This window comes from Homalodisca vitripennis, chromosome 1, assembly GCF_021130785.1.
Source record: "Homalodisca vitripennis isolate AUS2020 chromosome 1, UT_GWSS_2.1, whole genome shotgun sequence".
NCBI classification, from domain to species: Eukaryota; Metazoa; Arthropoda; class Insecta; order Hemiptera; family Cicadellidae; genus Homalodisca; species Homalodisca vitripennis.
In genome coordinates, this window is record NC_060207.1 from 137,373,897 (window position 1) to 137,391,093 (window position 17,197).

Here is a 17,197-nt window from a genome sequence, read left to right on the forward strand (position 1 = left end):
TTGAAAAAAATTTTTTTTTTGGTTTACAGGAATTTTGTGTACTCTAAAAAAAATAGAACAGTCCACACATATAGATACATGTATTTACAAGTTATTGCTTAGGAGATTGCAACTTATTTCAATACTTTTCTTCAATAAATGGCTGAGAAAATAATAATAATGGTAAAAATTAGAAAATAGATAGAAGCAGAAAAAGATAACTTAACGACAGAGAACAGGCCAATTAAGCAGTAATGAAACAATATTTTGTCTCTAACTCAGTTATTTCATGGTCTTATTAAGTTTGAAAGTTCATGAGAACTATTCTAAAACTTACTCATACTAAAAAACTAAAAATACATTATTTTGCACACAGAAGAAATGTTACAGAACTGCTGACAAGTCTAACAAACATGTTTGGTGAGGCACACTCCATGTAAGCCTTTATTACATTTGACACAGGCAGTTCTGGATCTCTTCATCTTGTCTTTTAGTCATTTTGAAGCACGATAATCGTCTAAACACAATGAACAAAACATAAACTAACTCGGCAGGCCGCATCAGTCAGCTGGCGCTGGCGATCGCGTGTTGGTCGCGGCTGAGAGCTAGCGCTACCAACTGCGCAATTTATCATTTCCCACTCCTCCGTGGATTAAAATTTTACTAAATTCAAAGACGATTGTGAATGTAGAAACTATCAATAGATGTGGAGTCAAAATTTGGTTGAATCAAAGTTATTAATTATTTTCTTATACCCATAAAACCAAACTACTGATAAATCGTTAGTTGGTAGTTTTAGCCTAAAAGACAAACTAACGATATATCGTTAGTTGGTCCTAAAAGGGTTAATTAACCTAATTCTGAACTACAACAAATACATCTCAAAACCATAAATGTCTGTATATCGCAGAAATGTTTAATCATTTTAGTGTCTCGATGCTAATTGTTAAAAATATTATTTTTTACTATTAATTGTTTATAATTTATGTTGAATATAAAGTTTCTTATGCGACAATCTATACTGAACATGAATATTATAAACAATTAGTACTGACAGATAATCGTATTTTAACAATTTATTGGTATTGAGATAATACAATCTAAATTTTTGAAGTGAAACAATTATGGATTTTTTTAAATTTCCCTATTTGTAATGCAGTTTTAAAATTTAGCCTGTGTTAAAAGTGGAGCCTCAGATGTGCGGTCAGCAGCGAACTAGTGTTCCTCTTTTATCTCGTTATTTCCATCATACCCATTTATTTTTCAAAGTGTGACAATTTAGACATTGGTGCCTTGTACAACTTAAGGGATTAAATGAACACATTTTATCTTTGCTAATAAACCCCTAATTTATTGTTGAAAGTGGTGAGAATATTATAATCCCAGTCGTGCTTGTGCATTAGCTGCTTCATAATCCACACATCTCTACAGTAATGTCTTTACTCAACTCACCACCATGCAATACTGTAATATCACAAAAATTAGACATAAACTAATGTGTGACAACACTGTTCTTACCTGTAACATACTACAAAATGTGCATAGGCAACTGCGATCCAGTGATGATGAGCCTTAATTATCTGTACCCTCAATGGATCTGCCCAATTTGAAACTGCAAATTGAAAAACAAATATATCAGTTAATCCAACTAAATAGACCTATCCTCAAGTCCTTTGTTTGAATGTTATTTTTGACGATGGAAGGATTGTGAAGGAAACAGGATTTTTCCGGACATTTGCCATTGTTCAGTGAAACAAGAAATCAGTAACACTATGTTTCGAGATCTGCAATCTGACCTCTTCTTCAGGTTGAAGAAAGAAGCACCTGAAGAAGAGATCAGATTGCAGATCTCGAAACGTAGTGTTACTGATTTCTTGTTTCACTGAACGATGGCAAATGTCCAGAAAAATCCTGTTTCCTATCCTCAAGTCTTTGAAACTGAAATGAGTTGATTAAGTATTATTTCATTTAAATTAACAGGAATTGATATAAACGTCAACCTAATTTCATAACATATCCCTGTTTTTAATATTAAATGTAATTGGATTATAGTATACAATCAAATTGACATTAATTATAATATTGAAACATACAAATTTAACAAAATCACTAAGACTAAAACCACATATTGAAATATAGCAGTTGGTCTATTATTTACAATCCCACTAATATTATAAATGTGAAAGTTTGAATGTTTGGATATTTGGATGTATGTCCTCGAATCACACTGAAACTGCTGTACGGATTGTGCTGAAATTTGGAACAGGTATAGCTTTTGGTCTTAATTAACATTTAGAGTGCTTTTTACCACCCATAACACATTCATTTAAACAAATAAAGTCGAATTCAAATTAAGAAATTAGTTTGTTTACATTCCAATGTTATGATAAGAATGAAACGTATTTTGACAGCTGTTGACAGATATAGTTCGACAAACTTTCTGAAACATCTGTTTACATTTGAATTTGATCAATAATAAGTAAACAGTGCTTGATCGGTAGTGTAATGCAGATAGTAAATAAAACATTAATATATAAATTTTACTCCAGATTGCGCCAGTAACGAATTAAAATCATCTAATGCATTAAATACTGTTATAAAACTAACCTTAATGAACAAAGTTATGAATGTTTTCACATAAGTTACTTTAAACTGGCGGGCTTCCTTGACATTATGATATTACATTTTAACAATGGCTAATGGAAAAACAGAGAAATGAATACTAACATGCCTCAACGATTCATTCTTTCCCTGGCTACAGTCCAAAAAAACAAGTGTAACGCAAAACTTTAATAACGATTATTTTGGAAAGTTGCAAAACCTTAATAAGAATTTCCCTCTTATACCGAAAGTACATAGTAAGTAGGACTCTCCCCTAGGTCGTAACAGGCTTTTCAGTCCTACTTATGTGCGTATTTTCTTCATCAGGACAAGGTAAACTCAACTGTGTCAACACGATTTTGACCAAAGTAGATTTCAGAGAACTAGATAATCGAACGTATATAAAATTTGATCGAGGCAATGTGGCAAGCTAAACTGTGACATAGTAGGTAAGTGAATTTCAATCGTCTTAAGTAGGCACTATTTAACCGAAGTAGGCATTTCGGTCCTACGTAAGTATATATATATATATATATATATATATATTTCTTCTTCGTCAGAACAACAAGGCAAACTCTACTATAGTACTGGAAATATCTTAGACCTGAAATATATGACAAGAACTGGAAATATACGCTTTTTGACCGAAGTAAGTTTCCAAGACCTGTGTGATCTGAGATTTGTGTTTTCTTGATCAGGACGACAAGGCAGATTCAGCTGTGATGTTATGTATATAATTAATTAGAACAAGAAATGCTCCTACACGTGCCAAACATGGTATAATAATTAAGTTAAACTCTGATACTATTTATCATGAACTTAAATAATATCTACCTGATGTATGCCTACTTATGTTTTAAAATTTTTATAGGACTCCCATCATACTACATCATAATTGCTTTTACTAAGTAATATAAGGACTTTGGTTCTAAGATTGCAATGAAGCCGCGGGTAACAGCTAGTAACATAATAAAAAATACTGGTAATGGTTCAACCACTGCAGAAGTTGCACCTACAACTACTTTGCCGACTACATTTATATGGTTGGAATGGACTGCAAAAGCAAGAAACTAAAGAAAATCTATAGGAACCAGAAAGCATTTGACATAATTGGTTGAACAGGGCGATAACATCACCATACATATAAATATGAGTGTACACATCTTACTTTTTACTCATTGCACACATCAACTACATGTAGCTGCAAATAATCTGATAAAGAGGAATTAATTGACGATATATTTTGCTTTTTATTAGATTAAAAAAATAGGAACATCTTCCAAATCAGTTACATTTGTGTCACCAGTTAATCAGTTACTGCTATATATATATATGCATATATTCACCGATGACAGGTATAACACTGATGGTATATGCTATTCACTGAGGATCCATCAGAACAGACTTTTAGTTGAGAGTTAAGTAATTATAAAGAAAACCAAAACTCTTAATACTGTAGATTGAGGAACTGAGGTCCTCCCACTTGTGGTTGGTTCTATGCTGATCAGGTTGTACTGATTGGTTTTATTTCAGCAGAATCCAGACACTAAAGATAAGTGGAACAAGTGTTGAACCCAACTGTTATTGAAGTTTAAGATCCAGTGAGTTTTTATCCAGCATGGTAAAAGCAACATATGGACAACATAGTACAATTTCATTACATTACATTACAGGGCATCAGAGCTTTAAATAAACTTTCACAGGAACTATTTTTACAATACCCAAAAATTAAAATGGCAGGAGAGTTATATGACTTTAAAAGAAAGAGAACTCTTAAATGCCTTTTCCTCTTCAATTTTGGTTTTATGGTTGAGCCAAAATCCAAATTTTTCTCTGGAGGAAAACAAAGGGATTTTAATACCATTCTTCTTACCTTGATTGCCACCGAATACGAGACCAAGGTCGTTCCTGATAAGCTTGTTGAGATCTGCTGAAGAGTTGCGGGTGTGGCGTAGGTCAAGTGAGGCAGCACGAGAATGGCAAGCCCGGCCAGGTATATTCCGCACATCAGAGGAGCTCCGACTGCCAACCCTCATATCTAGTGAGGAATTGCGTGAGTGTGCGTGCCCACGTGCATGCGTATGGGCACCTGGTAGGTACGCTGGGCTTTCTCGCACAGGCCGACTGATGGCTTCATCCACAACTGCTGCACCCAGCACTGGTTCTTGGATTGGAATGCCTTAGGAGGGAGTAAACAGAAAGAAGCTGTGAGACAAAATAGTTAAGGAGAGATCTCAGTTTCAAAACTCACAGTGCTCAATGGTTAACATCTACAATTTCTGATAAAAAAAAAATATTTACTGGTGCTTAGAATGCCTTGGTTTATATTGTATTCATTGTACATAGTTGAACTATCACTGCTTTTGTCAATAAAAATTATACTAGTCTAAATATAAATATTTTTTTATTGTATAATAAGTGCAAAATATCAAGCTAAAAGATCCATAGTTTGGTTGCCTTTGTAGACCTGGCTTAATTATGGGATTTGTTTTTGTTTTTTGTAATTCCAACAACTAAAAAATAAGAGTAATGAAATAAGTGTACCTATCATTTTAGTTATTTTTTTACTGTTTTAAAACAGAACCTTAAAAAATGATAATTAACAATAGCTAGGTGGCTGAATCATTCGAGTTATGGTATGTTGTGTAGCTAATGCTGCCAGGAGTAGGCAGGTTTTAGAAAAGTCTTGTAAGGGTTGTTCAATTTTGCGATGATTCGAACAGAAAAAAAGCTGTTCGAATCAACACAAAATTGAACAACAGAGAGTCACGTCGAAGTGCCTTCAGGGAGCTCAACTTGCTAACTCTACCCAGCTTGTATATTTTAGAGACTTCATTTTACTGTCGATTTCAGTGTATATTGATGCAGGGCAGTGATATACACAAATACGAGACAAGAGCTTGGGGGCGCTTTCGAGCCCGACAGCATAGAACAGCAGCATTTGAACGCCTCCCTTCTCAAGCTGGGATCAAATTCATTAACAATCTCCCTGAAACACTAAATTTAGAAACAAATCCAAAAAAATTTAAAACCCAATTAAAACACTACCTGGTGTCTTGTGCTTTTTACTCAGTTGGCGAGTTCATGGAGCACACTTGGGATTGATATTCACGGCGGTGTTGCAATCCTGGGGGTTGATCCCACGAATTATGAATTTTGTATGTGTATGAATGTGTGCCTGCGTGCAACTGTATGGAAAGTCGAGTGAATGGATTTAGTTTTTAAGATAAATACCGTAAAAAATTGGTATTATTGACTATTGCAATACAATGTAATATATATTGTCAACGCAATAAAATATATTCTATTCTATAGGGTGGAAATTAACCCATTAGCCTACTTTGACGAGACCATCTCGCCGCTAGCGCTATGCACGGTAAAATACTTTGACGAAACCATCTCGCCACCAAGTAGTTCGCCTATTTCTCACAAGATGTCAGCACCATTCAGTCCTAACTTCGTTTCTGTGTTCTATGCAATAATGGGAATTGAATAATTTAACTTTACAGCTTGGCAACACTGCAAGTTGGGGAAGGGGAACAGAAACAGTCGATCGGAACAAGTAAACAGCTGACTCGAGTAAACAAACTAAGCGTGTGTACAATGGCGCGACATGGAGCTTTACGTAGTAGTGAAATTGATCGTTATATTGACAATGACGGATTTATTTTAAGTGAATCTGATGGTGAAATCGGTTCTAATCATGTGGAAGAAGAGTGGAGGATTGATGGTGATGAAGAATTCAGCGATTTATTTTAAGCGAATCTGATATTGATGGTGATGAAGAATTCAGCGATTTATTTTAAGTGAATCTGATGGTGAAATCGGTTCTAATCATGTGGAAGAAGAGTGGAGGATTGATGGTGATGAAGAATTCAGCGACGGTGAGTCTGACAATGCCCTCTCAGATATTGATTTTGAAGAGATGGACGTAGGCCTAAACAATGCCGATGATCCTATGAATGATTTACATTTACAGAATGTTGAAGACGTTATTAGCAATGTGGCTTCTGGTGTAACTGGATTATGGAATTTTCCAATATGGAATGACGAGCCAAACGAACCTAAAAATATTGTGTTTTTAGGCTTTTTTATAAAAGATTTTTATTTTTAAATTCACTTAAAATTAACCAAAATTAACATTAACTTACTATTTTTAAGTCAACAATATTTGTATACTTAAAAACATTGTAATAATAAATAATTGTCAGTAAAAAATCAAAAGTGTTTATTTTGTAATTAACATAAAATTAACACAAATTAACAAAATTAAAAAAATTAACATTAACTTTTTAATTTTTTGTTGTGAAAAATATAGTTTAGGATGCTTTCATTAAATATCCCAAGTTTTATTAAAATCTAAACAGTACAACTAGAGTAATGGAAGTTTAAGTAAAATTCTCCATTTTGGGCCAAATTAATTGGATTTACTGTGGAGTTGAGAGGCTGGAAATACTAGTAGGCCAATGAGTTAACAAATTTAACTTTCTTACATAATAGACTTATTAGATAAAAATGAATAATTGTTTGCAAGTTTGTATAATTTTGTTGAAATTATACTATAGAGAGAACTGAATTTATCACTTCCTCGATTAAAGGGTATGACAACATCGTTTTCACTTACTTGGAGGAGGAAGGTAGCCGTAAAAGAGGACATCCCCACAGGACGACTGGTTGAGATCTTCACAAAGTACAAGGCGTTTCACAAGTGGTGTGATACCATAATATTCAGCCTCATGCCTCAAAGTCTTTATGTCACAATGTCGCAGATCGATATCCCTGGTTCGCAGGTAGTTTAAAATTGTTGCAAACAGCTTGGGATCTCTGTCTATAAATATTGCACCATTCTCATCTTTCAGCGATGATATTCGACCACTTAACAGTGCGGTGAAGAACGAGTCCGGAATCCACATCAACGTCTGCCTTGATGTTGAAAACCTATAAAAACAAAAATTTAACAATGCCATAAATTACAGACGATCAATACAGACACTCTTGATTATTTACAGATGAATTATCCACCTTGCAGATTATCTGTGACATCCACAATGACAAATTTCACATTAAAACTTTTTATAGAATAAACTAAAATAGATTTTATTACTTAAAAAGTATCTCAGAAAGCGATTTAATACATTTCCTAAATACATTAACTTATTGAAAATGGATGATATATTAGAAGAATAAACTGTAATTCTATGCAGTAGCACTGGCCTAAACTTTTGATGTTTAACACTTAAATGCCAACATCTGTATAACGAGGAAGAAGTAATCCTGTTAGGGTAAATCATCTAAGGTAATTGTCATTTCTGAGGGAAATAAGTTCTGAGAAAGATCTGGAGCAAAAGCAAGACAGCCATGATTCATCACAAGAGCACATTGAGGGTCTTATTCAATATTTTGAGAAACAAGGTGGTGAATCACTTTGTCATAAAACTTTGCTGAAGAAAGTTCAATCACAGATAAAGAAAGTGCATTAACAAAAGTGGTTGACTAATATATAAGATTGAAGTGCTGTAATGTACACAATAAAGTTTAAATGTATTTGATATTACTGTTTGTGTATATTATTTTGGAAATGTAAAACTATATATTCTTCTATTGTAGTATTAACTTAATTAAATCACGTAAAAATCAATAATTTTTAGGAATGAACCCCTGAACCCTCTTGCTTTTGGGGTGAACACACTCAAAACCCACCAGTCTAGTCTGTCAGCCTCCTTCGAAATAGTGGGTTTTAGATGCAAATGATGCAAGAATTAAGAACTAATAACTTTTCTCACCCAAAGTTACACAGCAAGCTTGGATCTCAAGCCCTGTAAAATAAATGTAATTTAATTCCTAAATTTCATTATCCTAAGTTCAGTTTTCTCCGAATAGGTCTATACTCTGTCCTGAAAATTATCCTTAATGGCTTGTACATTATGGCTACAGTACACTAATCGGCCACCAAAACAATACAATTATTATTATTATTATTTGGTAGGTTTAGTTATTACCTAACTTACCAAATACTAAAACATACAAGTTATAGATATTTACAATCTGATTTTCTTGACGTAATTATGAAAATAAGTAACAATTAGTTTCTAAAATTGAGAAATACCTACAGTATTTAATAATGATTGTAAGCACCGATTATGGAGTTGTACATTTCGGTTGTTCTATTTAGTACTTTAGATAATCAAAAGATTGATAATTTGATCGATTTGTTAGCTGCTTATTATACTGCGATTGAGATTACTTCTTCGCCATCATTGCTAATAATTTTTCTAAATAGGTAATTTTAAGCCATTCAACTTCAATTAGAAAGTAATAAAAACATGAAAACTAAATATCAAAAAGCAATTGTAGACCACGTGCCATGCCACTTCAAATATCTTTTCCAACCTGAAGGTTGCCTGTTAAGGTGCTCATGTGATCTGAGCTTTATGTTTAGATACTATCTCGATGGATGATTTCCTTTTAAGGCCCCATCGTAACCCACTCTAATGGTCAGGGGAATTTGTGATTGGTAATTTCCCTTTATTCAGATCACATTGATTCATTTAGCACAAGAAATACTGATTACAAATGTCCCTGGCCATCAGTATGGGCTTTAGTGGGATTTTTGGTGCTATTCCAATAAGGTAAGAAATACAATTTTATCTATCAATAATGCGTTAGACTCACTATCAAGCACAGGATTGATTTGACTGTTTCCTGTATAACAATGATGGAATTTGAACATTCTTTTCGCTCTGCAACACTAACAATAGTTTTCCGACATAATTTTCATGTTTAGTCTATTACTTTTTAAGAACATACACAACTAAATTATTAAAAAAGTACAGTTTAACAAAGTTCAGAATTACTTAGTTATCTTCATCTGAATTGCTAACAGCTAACAAATTGTAAATCAAGGTATTGTCACATAAACATGAGTGCTTTACCATATTTGTAACAGAGAATAAATACACGGAATACAATTATACCCTACTGCACTGCTTTGATACAACACTCACATTACCCCCCGGAGCTGCTGTGTACCCCAGACATTGTGTTGCTAGAAAGACAGCTTGAATGTTACACAGACCCTCACTAATCCTCCCCCACAAGACAGAGCTATCTCACAAACAAATGCTAGTTCAAACTCCTCCTATTGATATAATACTCACATTACCCCCCGGAGCTGCTGTGTACCCCAGACATTGTGTTGCTAGAAAGACAGCTTGAATGTTACACAGACCCTCACTAATCCTCCCCCACAAGACAGAGCTATCTCACAAACAAATGCTAGTTCAAACTCCTCCTATTGATATAATACTCACATTACCCCCCGGAGCTGCTGTGTACCCCAGACATTGTGTTGCTAGAAGGACAGCTTGAATGTTACACAGACCCTCACTACTCCTCCCCCACAAGACAGAGCTATCTCACAAACAAATGCTAGTTCAAACTCCTCCTATTGATATAATACTCACATTACCCCCCGGAGCTGCTGTGTAACCCAGACATTGTGTTGTTAGAAAGACAGCTTGAATGTTACACAGACCCTCACTACTCCTCCCCCACAAGACAGAGCTATCTCACAAACAAATGCTAGTTCAAACTCCTCCTATTGATATAATACTCACATTACCCCCCGGAGCTGCTGTGTACCCCAGACATTGTGTTGCTAGAAAGACAGCTTGAATGTTACACAAACCCTCACTACTCCTCCCCCACAAGACAGAGCTATCTCACAAACAAATGCTAGTTCAAACTCCTCCTATTGATATAATACTCACATTACCCCCCGGAGCTGCTGTGTACCCCAGACATTGTGTTGCTAGAAAGACAGCTTGAATGTTACACAAACCCTCACTACTCCTCCCCCACAAGACAGAGCTATCTCACAAACAAATGCTAGTTCAAACTCCTCCTATTGATACAACACTCACATTACCCCCCGGAGCTGCTGTGTACCCCAGACATTGTGTTGCTAGAAAGACAGCTTGAATGTTACACAGACCCTCACTACTCCTCCCCCACAAGACAGAGCTATCTCACAAACAAATGCCAGTTCAAACTCCTCCTATTGATATAATACTCACATTACCCCCCGGAGCTGCTGTGTACCCCAGACATTGTGTTGCTAGAAAGACAGCTTGAATGTTACACAGACCCTCACTACTCCTCCCCCACAAGACAGAGCTATCTCACAAACAAATGCTAGTTCAAACTCCTCCTATTGTAGGGTTAAAGTTTGCAGTTACTGTAGGACTAAGCATACTGCACAGGGTGTGACAAGTCAGTCATATCTGCTATGAAGGTGTTACAATAATACAATGTTTGAATTAGCAAGGTTCGGATTAGTGAGGCTGTACACATAGCGTAGAATGTCATTTTTGTTTACATTATTTGTACTGGATAAAGTAATACAGATACCCTTAACATACAACTAATGGGAGTGGGGTGCTTGTAACTGATATAAAGCACTATTATCTTAACATGTTCACTGCTGGTTGGATATCATCATACTCACACTGTGTGCTGAAACATCTTTTTCTTACTGTTTTTTGCAATTTTGTATTATTTTGTTATATAGACATTCTCACATGTGTTTTTAAGCATGGACACCTATGGGCGTCCATAGCACACAGCATCAATTTACTTGCTCAGTGCTGTGAGCTCAAATAATCGTTCATTTTTGTTTATTTAAAGAGCTAGATTCCTTTTTAAAAGTTTTGTAAGTATGTAATATATTCTGAAGGCCATTCTTCATAAGACATGATATCCAACTCATACGACAAAACAAACTGATAATAAAGTGTTACTTGCACTAATGTAAGACACAACACAGGAAAGACACATCAAACACAGTTAAAAGTACAATAATCACAACTCTTAACAAACTAAAGAAGGCGAGGAAACATGTGATAAGAAAAATTCATGCATGGGGAATAAACCCTTCAATGTAGGGATTTCTTTAATCTTCCTACTCGAGACCAATATACTAAAATCTTAACCAAAAATGAATTTTAAAATTATGAAAATAGTAAAAATATTGCTTTGTTCACAAAACTAACAATTAACCCAATCTAACTAACCGACTGTCCCACCTACTCTAGGGTCTATCATTCTACTTGAGTCACACTCCCAACCTAAGGGTTTACCATCCTCAAAAGAGGAATTTTAACCCTTTAGGGGTTTTTTAAAGGACAATGTTTACTTTAACTATGCTACCCAAAATGACTATTTTTAATAATTTCTTAAAATAGTATATTTGTATTTCAAGAAAAAATTTTGAGCCGGTCGTAAACCATAATTAAATAAAAATTATTAAGTGTTTTAATTTTTAGGTTATATCTCAATTAGTCCATCTATGTAGTGGACCAGGATGTATCGGGATTTTTGGGTGAGGAAGGATAAGAAACTAATGTGGGGTAGTTACAGCAGGAGGTAATATCAAGGCTGTGAACAAGGAATTTTCAGCATGAAGAATAGGTCTATCAACTGCATTTGAAGGTAATTAAAGAGTTCTTCTGTAGCCTACTCTTTTATGTCATCATTGTGGCCAAAGTTTCTACTTCCATGATGAAGATTATTCATTGTTTTTCCATTGACATTTTGGTCCTGTTTGTTATTGCACAACTTCTTTGAGCATTTTGACATTGCTTTTCCTGATTGGTTTTATTTGGTTGCGTAGTCATTTACAGAAATAATTGTTATTCTTTCTCTTGTAGAAGTGCTGTTTTTTTTTTACTAACGAATGGTGTTTTTCTGCATATTCAATATAAAAGTTTGTGTTGTGAGCAGGGTGACCAGACATCCGGCTTTAGGTGGACATGTCATCCTGTCCTCTTGGCTTTTGAAAATTATTTAAAATGTCCGGCTTTTTTTGCGCACGCTTACTGTAAATCTTAAATAGTAGCATTACATAGTTTCTTTTGATTTTTGAAGTTTCGAGTTAGGCCATTAAAAGTTATTGCAGCACACACGTAATGTGATGGCATGTGAACTACTGTTAGATTCAGTTGTATGTTGAGTGTTGTTTTAATGGTGTCACTGTCTCACTGTTACTTATTTCCGCTCAACTGCCCTGGCGCTATTACCTGTTGTTTTTATATTTATATATTATGAATGATAGGTTAGTTTTGTATTAATTTGATTGAGTATTACGTGAGCAGTTAAAATAATAGGATATTAATTAATTCCTTTTTTATTGGTCATTGTATTTCTTCAGTGATAGAGAGAGTGGGAGTTTGATGTATAGCATAATCATGTTTATTTTTAAATTGAGAACAGCTATTTTTATGCGATTGAAAGTTACCACATGGTATGTAAGTAGATAGTACACACAAACGAAATTAGGAAATTATAGTTATGTTAGTTTTGCTTATTATTAAACTTATTAAAAAACATTTGTTTTATACACTATTTATTCATTTGTAAAATAGTTTGGTTCAACTTATTTGCATTATTTCCAAATATATTTTTATCGACACCAGTAACGAGATTCGCGTTATTAATCTATTATAGTTTTGAACAAAATAAAATAAGGTTACAAGGGGTGAAAATGACAAATAATGAATTTTAGAACATTAAAATAGAAACTATTTTTCTTGCATGATAGTAGGAAGTTATGTTTAAGTTACGTGAGTTAACAATATTTGTTTGTTTTGTCAAGTTGCGTTTCCTACCTAGCAGTAATGGCCGTAGGCATTCTGATCAGACCATTTGGTAATTGTCACATAAACGGCCGGAGCGGAAAAATACGAGTTTCACGTTATTAACTTATTAGAATCATCCTACAGAACAAAACAATATAAGGTTTGACAGGGTGGAAATGAGAAATAACGATTTTCTAGAACATAAAAAATGGAACAACTGTTCAAGCGCTGAGCAATATTTCCATGTTCTACATCCACATAGGGCATCATGTGACCTTTTGTGACCATGATATAACCTCGTGATGACATCATCGGATGCGGCGCCATCTTTGCAAACGTTTATGAAAAATAATAGTGTAATGAACAGAATTTTGATCTAAATGAACAATGTTTTTCTTAAATTTCGAGATACAAATTAATTAGTTGTTATCGAGTTGAGACGAGTGCCTCCGGCCATCAGCGCGGGATTCAGCACCAATCTCGTTTCGGTTGAAACGTAAACTCTTAACATGCCCGACAAAACACTCTGACACACCAATTCACTACGATTGGTCGAACTAGTGGATGGTTGATCCATGATCGTCACGCACTCACTCGATCCAAACTACAGTACACGATATCTAGTGAAGCACTGACATCTGCCCCGGAGCGTTCAGATAACAGATACGCTATCAGTCCCAGCCGCAGATAATATTTACGACATACCAGTTCACTACGATTGGTCGAACTAGTGAATGGTTGATCCATGATTGTCACGCACTCACTTGATCCAAACTACAGTACACGATATCTAGTGAAGCACTGACATCTGCCCTAGAGCGCTCAGATAACAGATATGCTATCAGTCCCAACCGCAGATAATATTTACAGATATCAAGACACAGCACACAAACAGAACATTAAAACATTAAGAACTATTTATGTATATACCCTCTAAAATCATGTTATTTGTCATTTGCACCCCCCAAAGCCATATATATTTTTTGTTCAGGAGGATGAGCAGAATAAGTTGATAACGTCAAATTTGTCATTTTCCAGGTCGACCTTTAATCTTATAATATCCGACCATTTAGAATATTATCTTTTAATGATAAGTTCTACCTCAAGGGATATTTTTTGCATGTCACTAACAGCGGTGCTGTTGCAGCCCATGCTGTTGGCTGGAAGCACTGTACCAGGCTGATACGAACATTTATTCTTAGGTCTAAATGAACAAAAACGTTTTATTTGGGTCAAACCCCTCTTATTATAGAATTATTGTTATTTTACATATCCATAAATGGCGTAATAGCTGACGTCAGCAGCAACCAATGCGAGGTTGACTCACAATCGTAACAAGACATGACGGTAATTCTAAGCAATATATGGGTCAACCTCGATTTTTCTCATATTACAATATAATGTTCCAATAGTCAATTAGAAAAGGAAATGACTAGAATTTCTTGCCGGAAAGCAGTTATAGGGAGCAGGCAACTCATATTACAATATAATGTTCCAATGGTCAATTAGAAAAGGAAATGACTAGAATTTCTTGCTGGAAAGCAGTTATAGGGAGCAGGCAACCGCGAGGATTACCTATTAGTGATCAGGGGCACTGACGTGATCTGGGCTTCAAATTTGGAACTACTCGAGTTAATTTTTTTTCTAAAAGAGCAAGCAGCGCGAAGCGCTGCGCAGCGGGCAAGCATCGTGCGTGATCTTCGTATATACTGAATTGATTCAGGCCAAAAGGAATGACACAGATTCCTTTACCAGATTTTTACGGAGATTTTGTATTGGGCGGATTATATTGGTTTACTTTGCTTTCCAGCATGTAATTATGTGTTTAAAATTGTTTTACATACATTACCTACATTATATTGTAATATGTAATAACAATTTATTAGAAATTTTTAATAAAAAAAAAAGGATCAGCACGATGCCTGCCCGCTGCGCAGCGCTTCGCGCTGCTTGCTCTTTTAGAAAAAAAATTAACTCGAGTAGTTCCAAATTTTAAGCCCAGATCACGTCAGTGCCCCTGATCACTAATAGGTAACTCTAAGCAATATATGACCGTCTGGCGGTTGCCTGCTCCCTATAACTGCTTTCCGGCAAGAAATTCTAGTCATTTCCTTTTCTAATTGACTATTGGAACATTATATAGTAATATGAGAAAAATCGAGGTTGACCCATATATTGCTTAGAATTACCAGACATGACACCCCTAGAACAATGAAATATTATACTCCACATGTGAGAAGTCATTCCATTTTAAAATTCGACAGCTTCGGTATTTGTCATTGTCACCCCTTGAAACCTCATATTAATTTGTTTCGGAGGATAACAATATGTTAATAACACAAAAGTTGTATTTTCTCACTCCACCCGTTAAGATCACAATTAGGCCTATCTTTAAATTTACTTTCTAAGCATTTTCCTTTTGAAAAAACGACAAGTATTGTGAAGTAACATTTACCTTTTTAGGTGTTTTATGCCTTTCCTAAATTTTACTTCATTTATATCGCTATTCCTATTCTAGTCACTTAGGCCTAATAAGTACTTTCAATTTGAAAAATCAACATAAAATGTGAAGTGTCTTGAAAACAACTACCTTAATTACTATTACAGAAAAATAAAATTGAATAAAGTTAATTTATCTTATTATAAAAATACTACAAATAATACAGTACCTTGTTCCACCAACATTGAGATGCACTATGTCACCAGTGTGACTTTGATACATTTTATTGTTAGGAAAAATGACTAAGTGGCAGAATTGTTTCTGGGTTTAAGCATATTTAGAACTGAGTGAGTGTAAAATTCACCTATTCAAGCTAAAGTTCGACAATTTTCGTTATTTAATTAGGCTACGCTATCTATATTACTTGTTGCAAGCTATTTCACTCCAGCGTACCAGAAAACAAACGAAGTAATCAACATAAGTACATCAGTGGATCATTCGTAAGTTAACTGTAGAAACAACCATCTGTTGTGACGTTTGACATTTTGTGTTTTATTTAGGTTAGGTAATAATATTTTTGATTTTCTTTGCTATTAAGCAAATCTTATCAACAGTACATGTAACCTTTCCTCACATATTTCTTATCCCAACTTGGTTATCGCCTTGATTGCCAAAGAGAATAAATCTAGTATCTATATGAAGATTTTACAGTAAACTGAGCTGTGTGTTACACAATTTTTAGATAGCTAGGATACCATGTAAATATTTTATTAAGAGTTGTAACCCATTTGAATCTTCCAGTAACTCACTCGTTTTTATGAACGAAATTTTTAATATTGGCTTTTTCTTACTATTGTCTGAGTTTATTCAGTATTAGAAGTTTAAAAATTTTCTGACAAAATAATCATGTAATATTTTTATATGCATGATTTCTTTTGTCTGCTACTACATATTGCACTACCACAATAGTTTAAGTGGTAACAGATTTCATGAAAAATCTTAAACAGTATTGTATGAAAAATCTTCTCATAGAATGTCACAATAAGTAATTACGGTATCTCGGGATTTTTCTAAAAACTTTATGTACTTCATGGAAAATATTTTATTCCATATGCATGTCATAATAATGATTTAAACGGTTTCGTTATGCTTTTTAATCTAGTTTGCAGTGAATGTTTTTTAAAAGTTTATGTTCATAACAGACATATAATGTCCGTTAGATTTGGTCCTAACAGATATAAGTGGTTTCACGATGTTCTCACTTCTTTTGATTTAGTTTGGTCACTGAAAACACAAACTCGAATGACTGTCAGATCGAGTACAGCAATCAACAACATTATCACAGACTTACCGAAAGTTTTAGTTTCTGTTCTCGACGTAGCTATCTCTTACCATTTCCCACAGGAGACTCAAACAATTCAATCATGAATTCGAACCCTCTTCAGCGAAATTTAATAGAGATTTCAAACACAAAACATAAACACTTTCAACAGATTCCACCAAAGAGACTTGTGGACACTTTCAAACTCGTGGAGAAAGCATT

At 34.5% G+C, this 17,197-nt stretch overlaps 1 protein-coding gene across 1 annotated transcript in view; it reads right to left on the reverse strand.

Moving 5' to 3' along the window:
* The window catches only part of LOC124371906 (BTB/POZ domain-containing protein KCTD3), a 30,852-nt gene extending 14,663 nt beyond the window's left edge, over positions 1–16,189 (reverse strand). The window contains exons 1-4 of the mRNA XM_046830275.1: positions 15,884–16,189; positions 7,205–7,518; positions 4,454–4,759; positions 1,498–1,591 (exon numbers count right to left, since the gene is read on the reverse strand). Coding sequence (XP_046686231.1) covers positions 1,498–1,591; positions 4,454–4,759; positions 7,205–7,518; positions 15,884–15,936 — 767 coding nt within the window. The 5' untranslated portion in view covers positions 15,937–16,189. The remainder of the gene's footprint in view (positions 1–1,497; positions 1,592–4,453; positions 4,760–7,204; positions 7,519–15,883) is intronic.
* Positions 16,190–17,197: the final 1,008 nt, after the last annotated feature.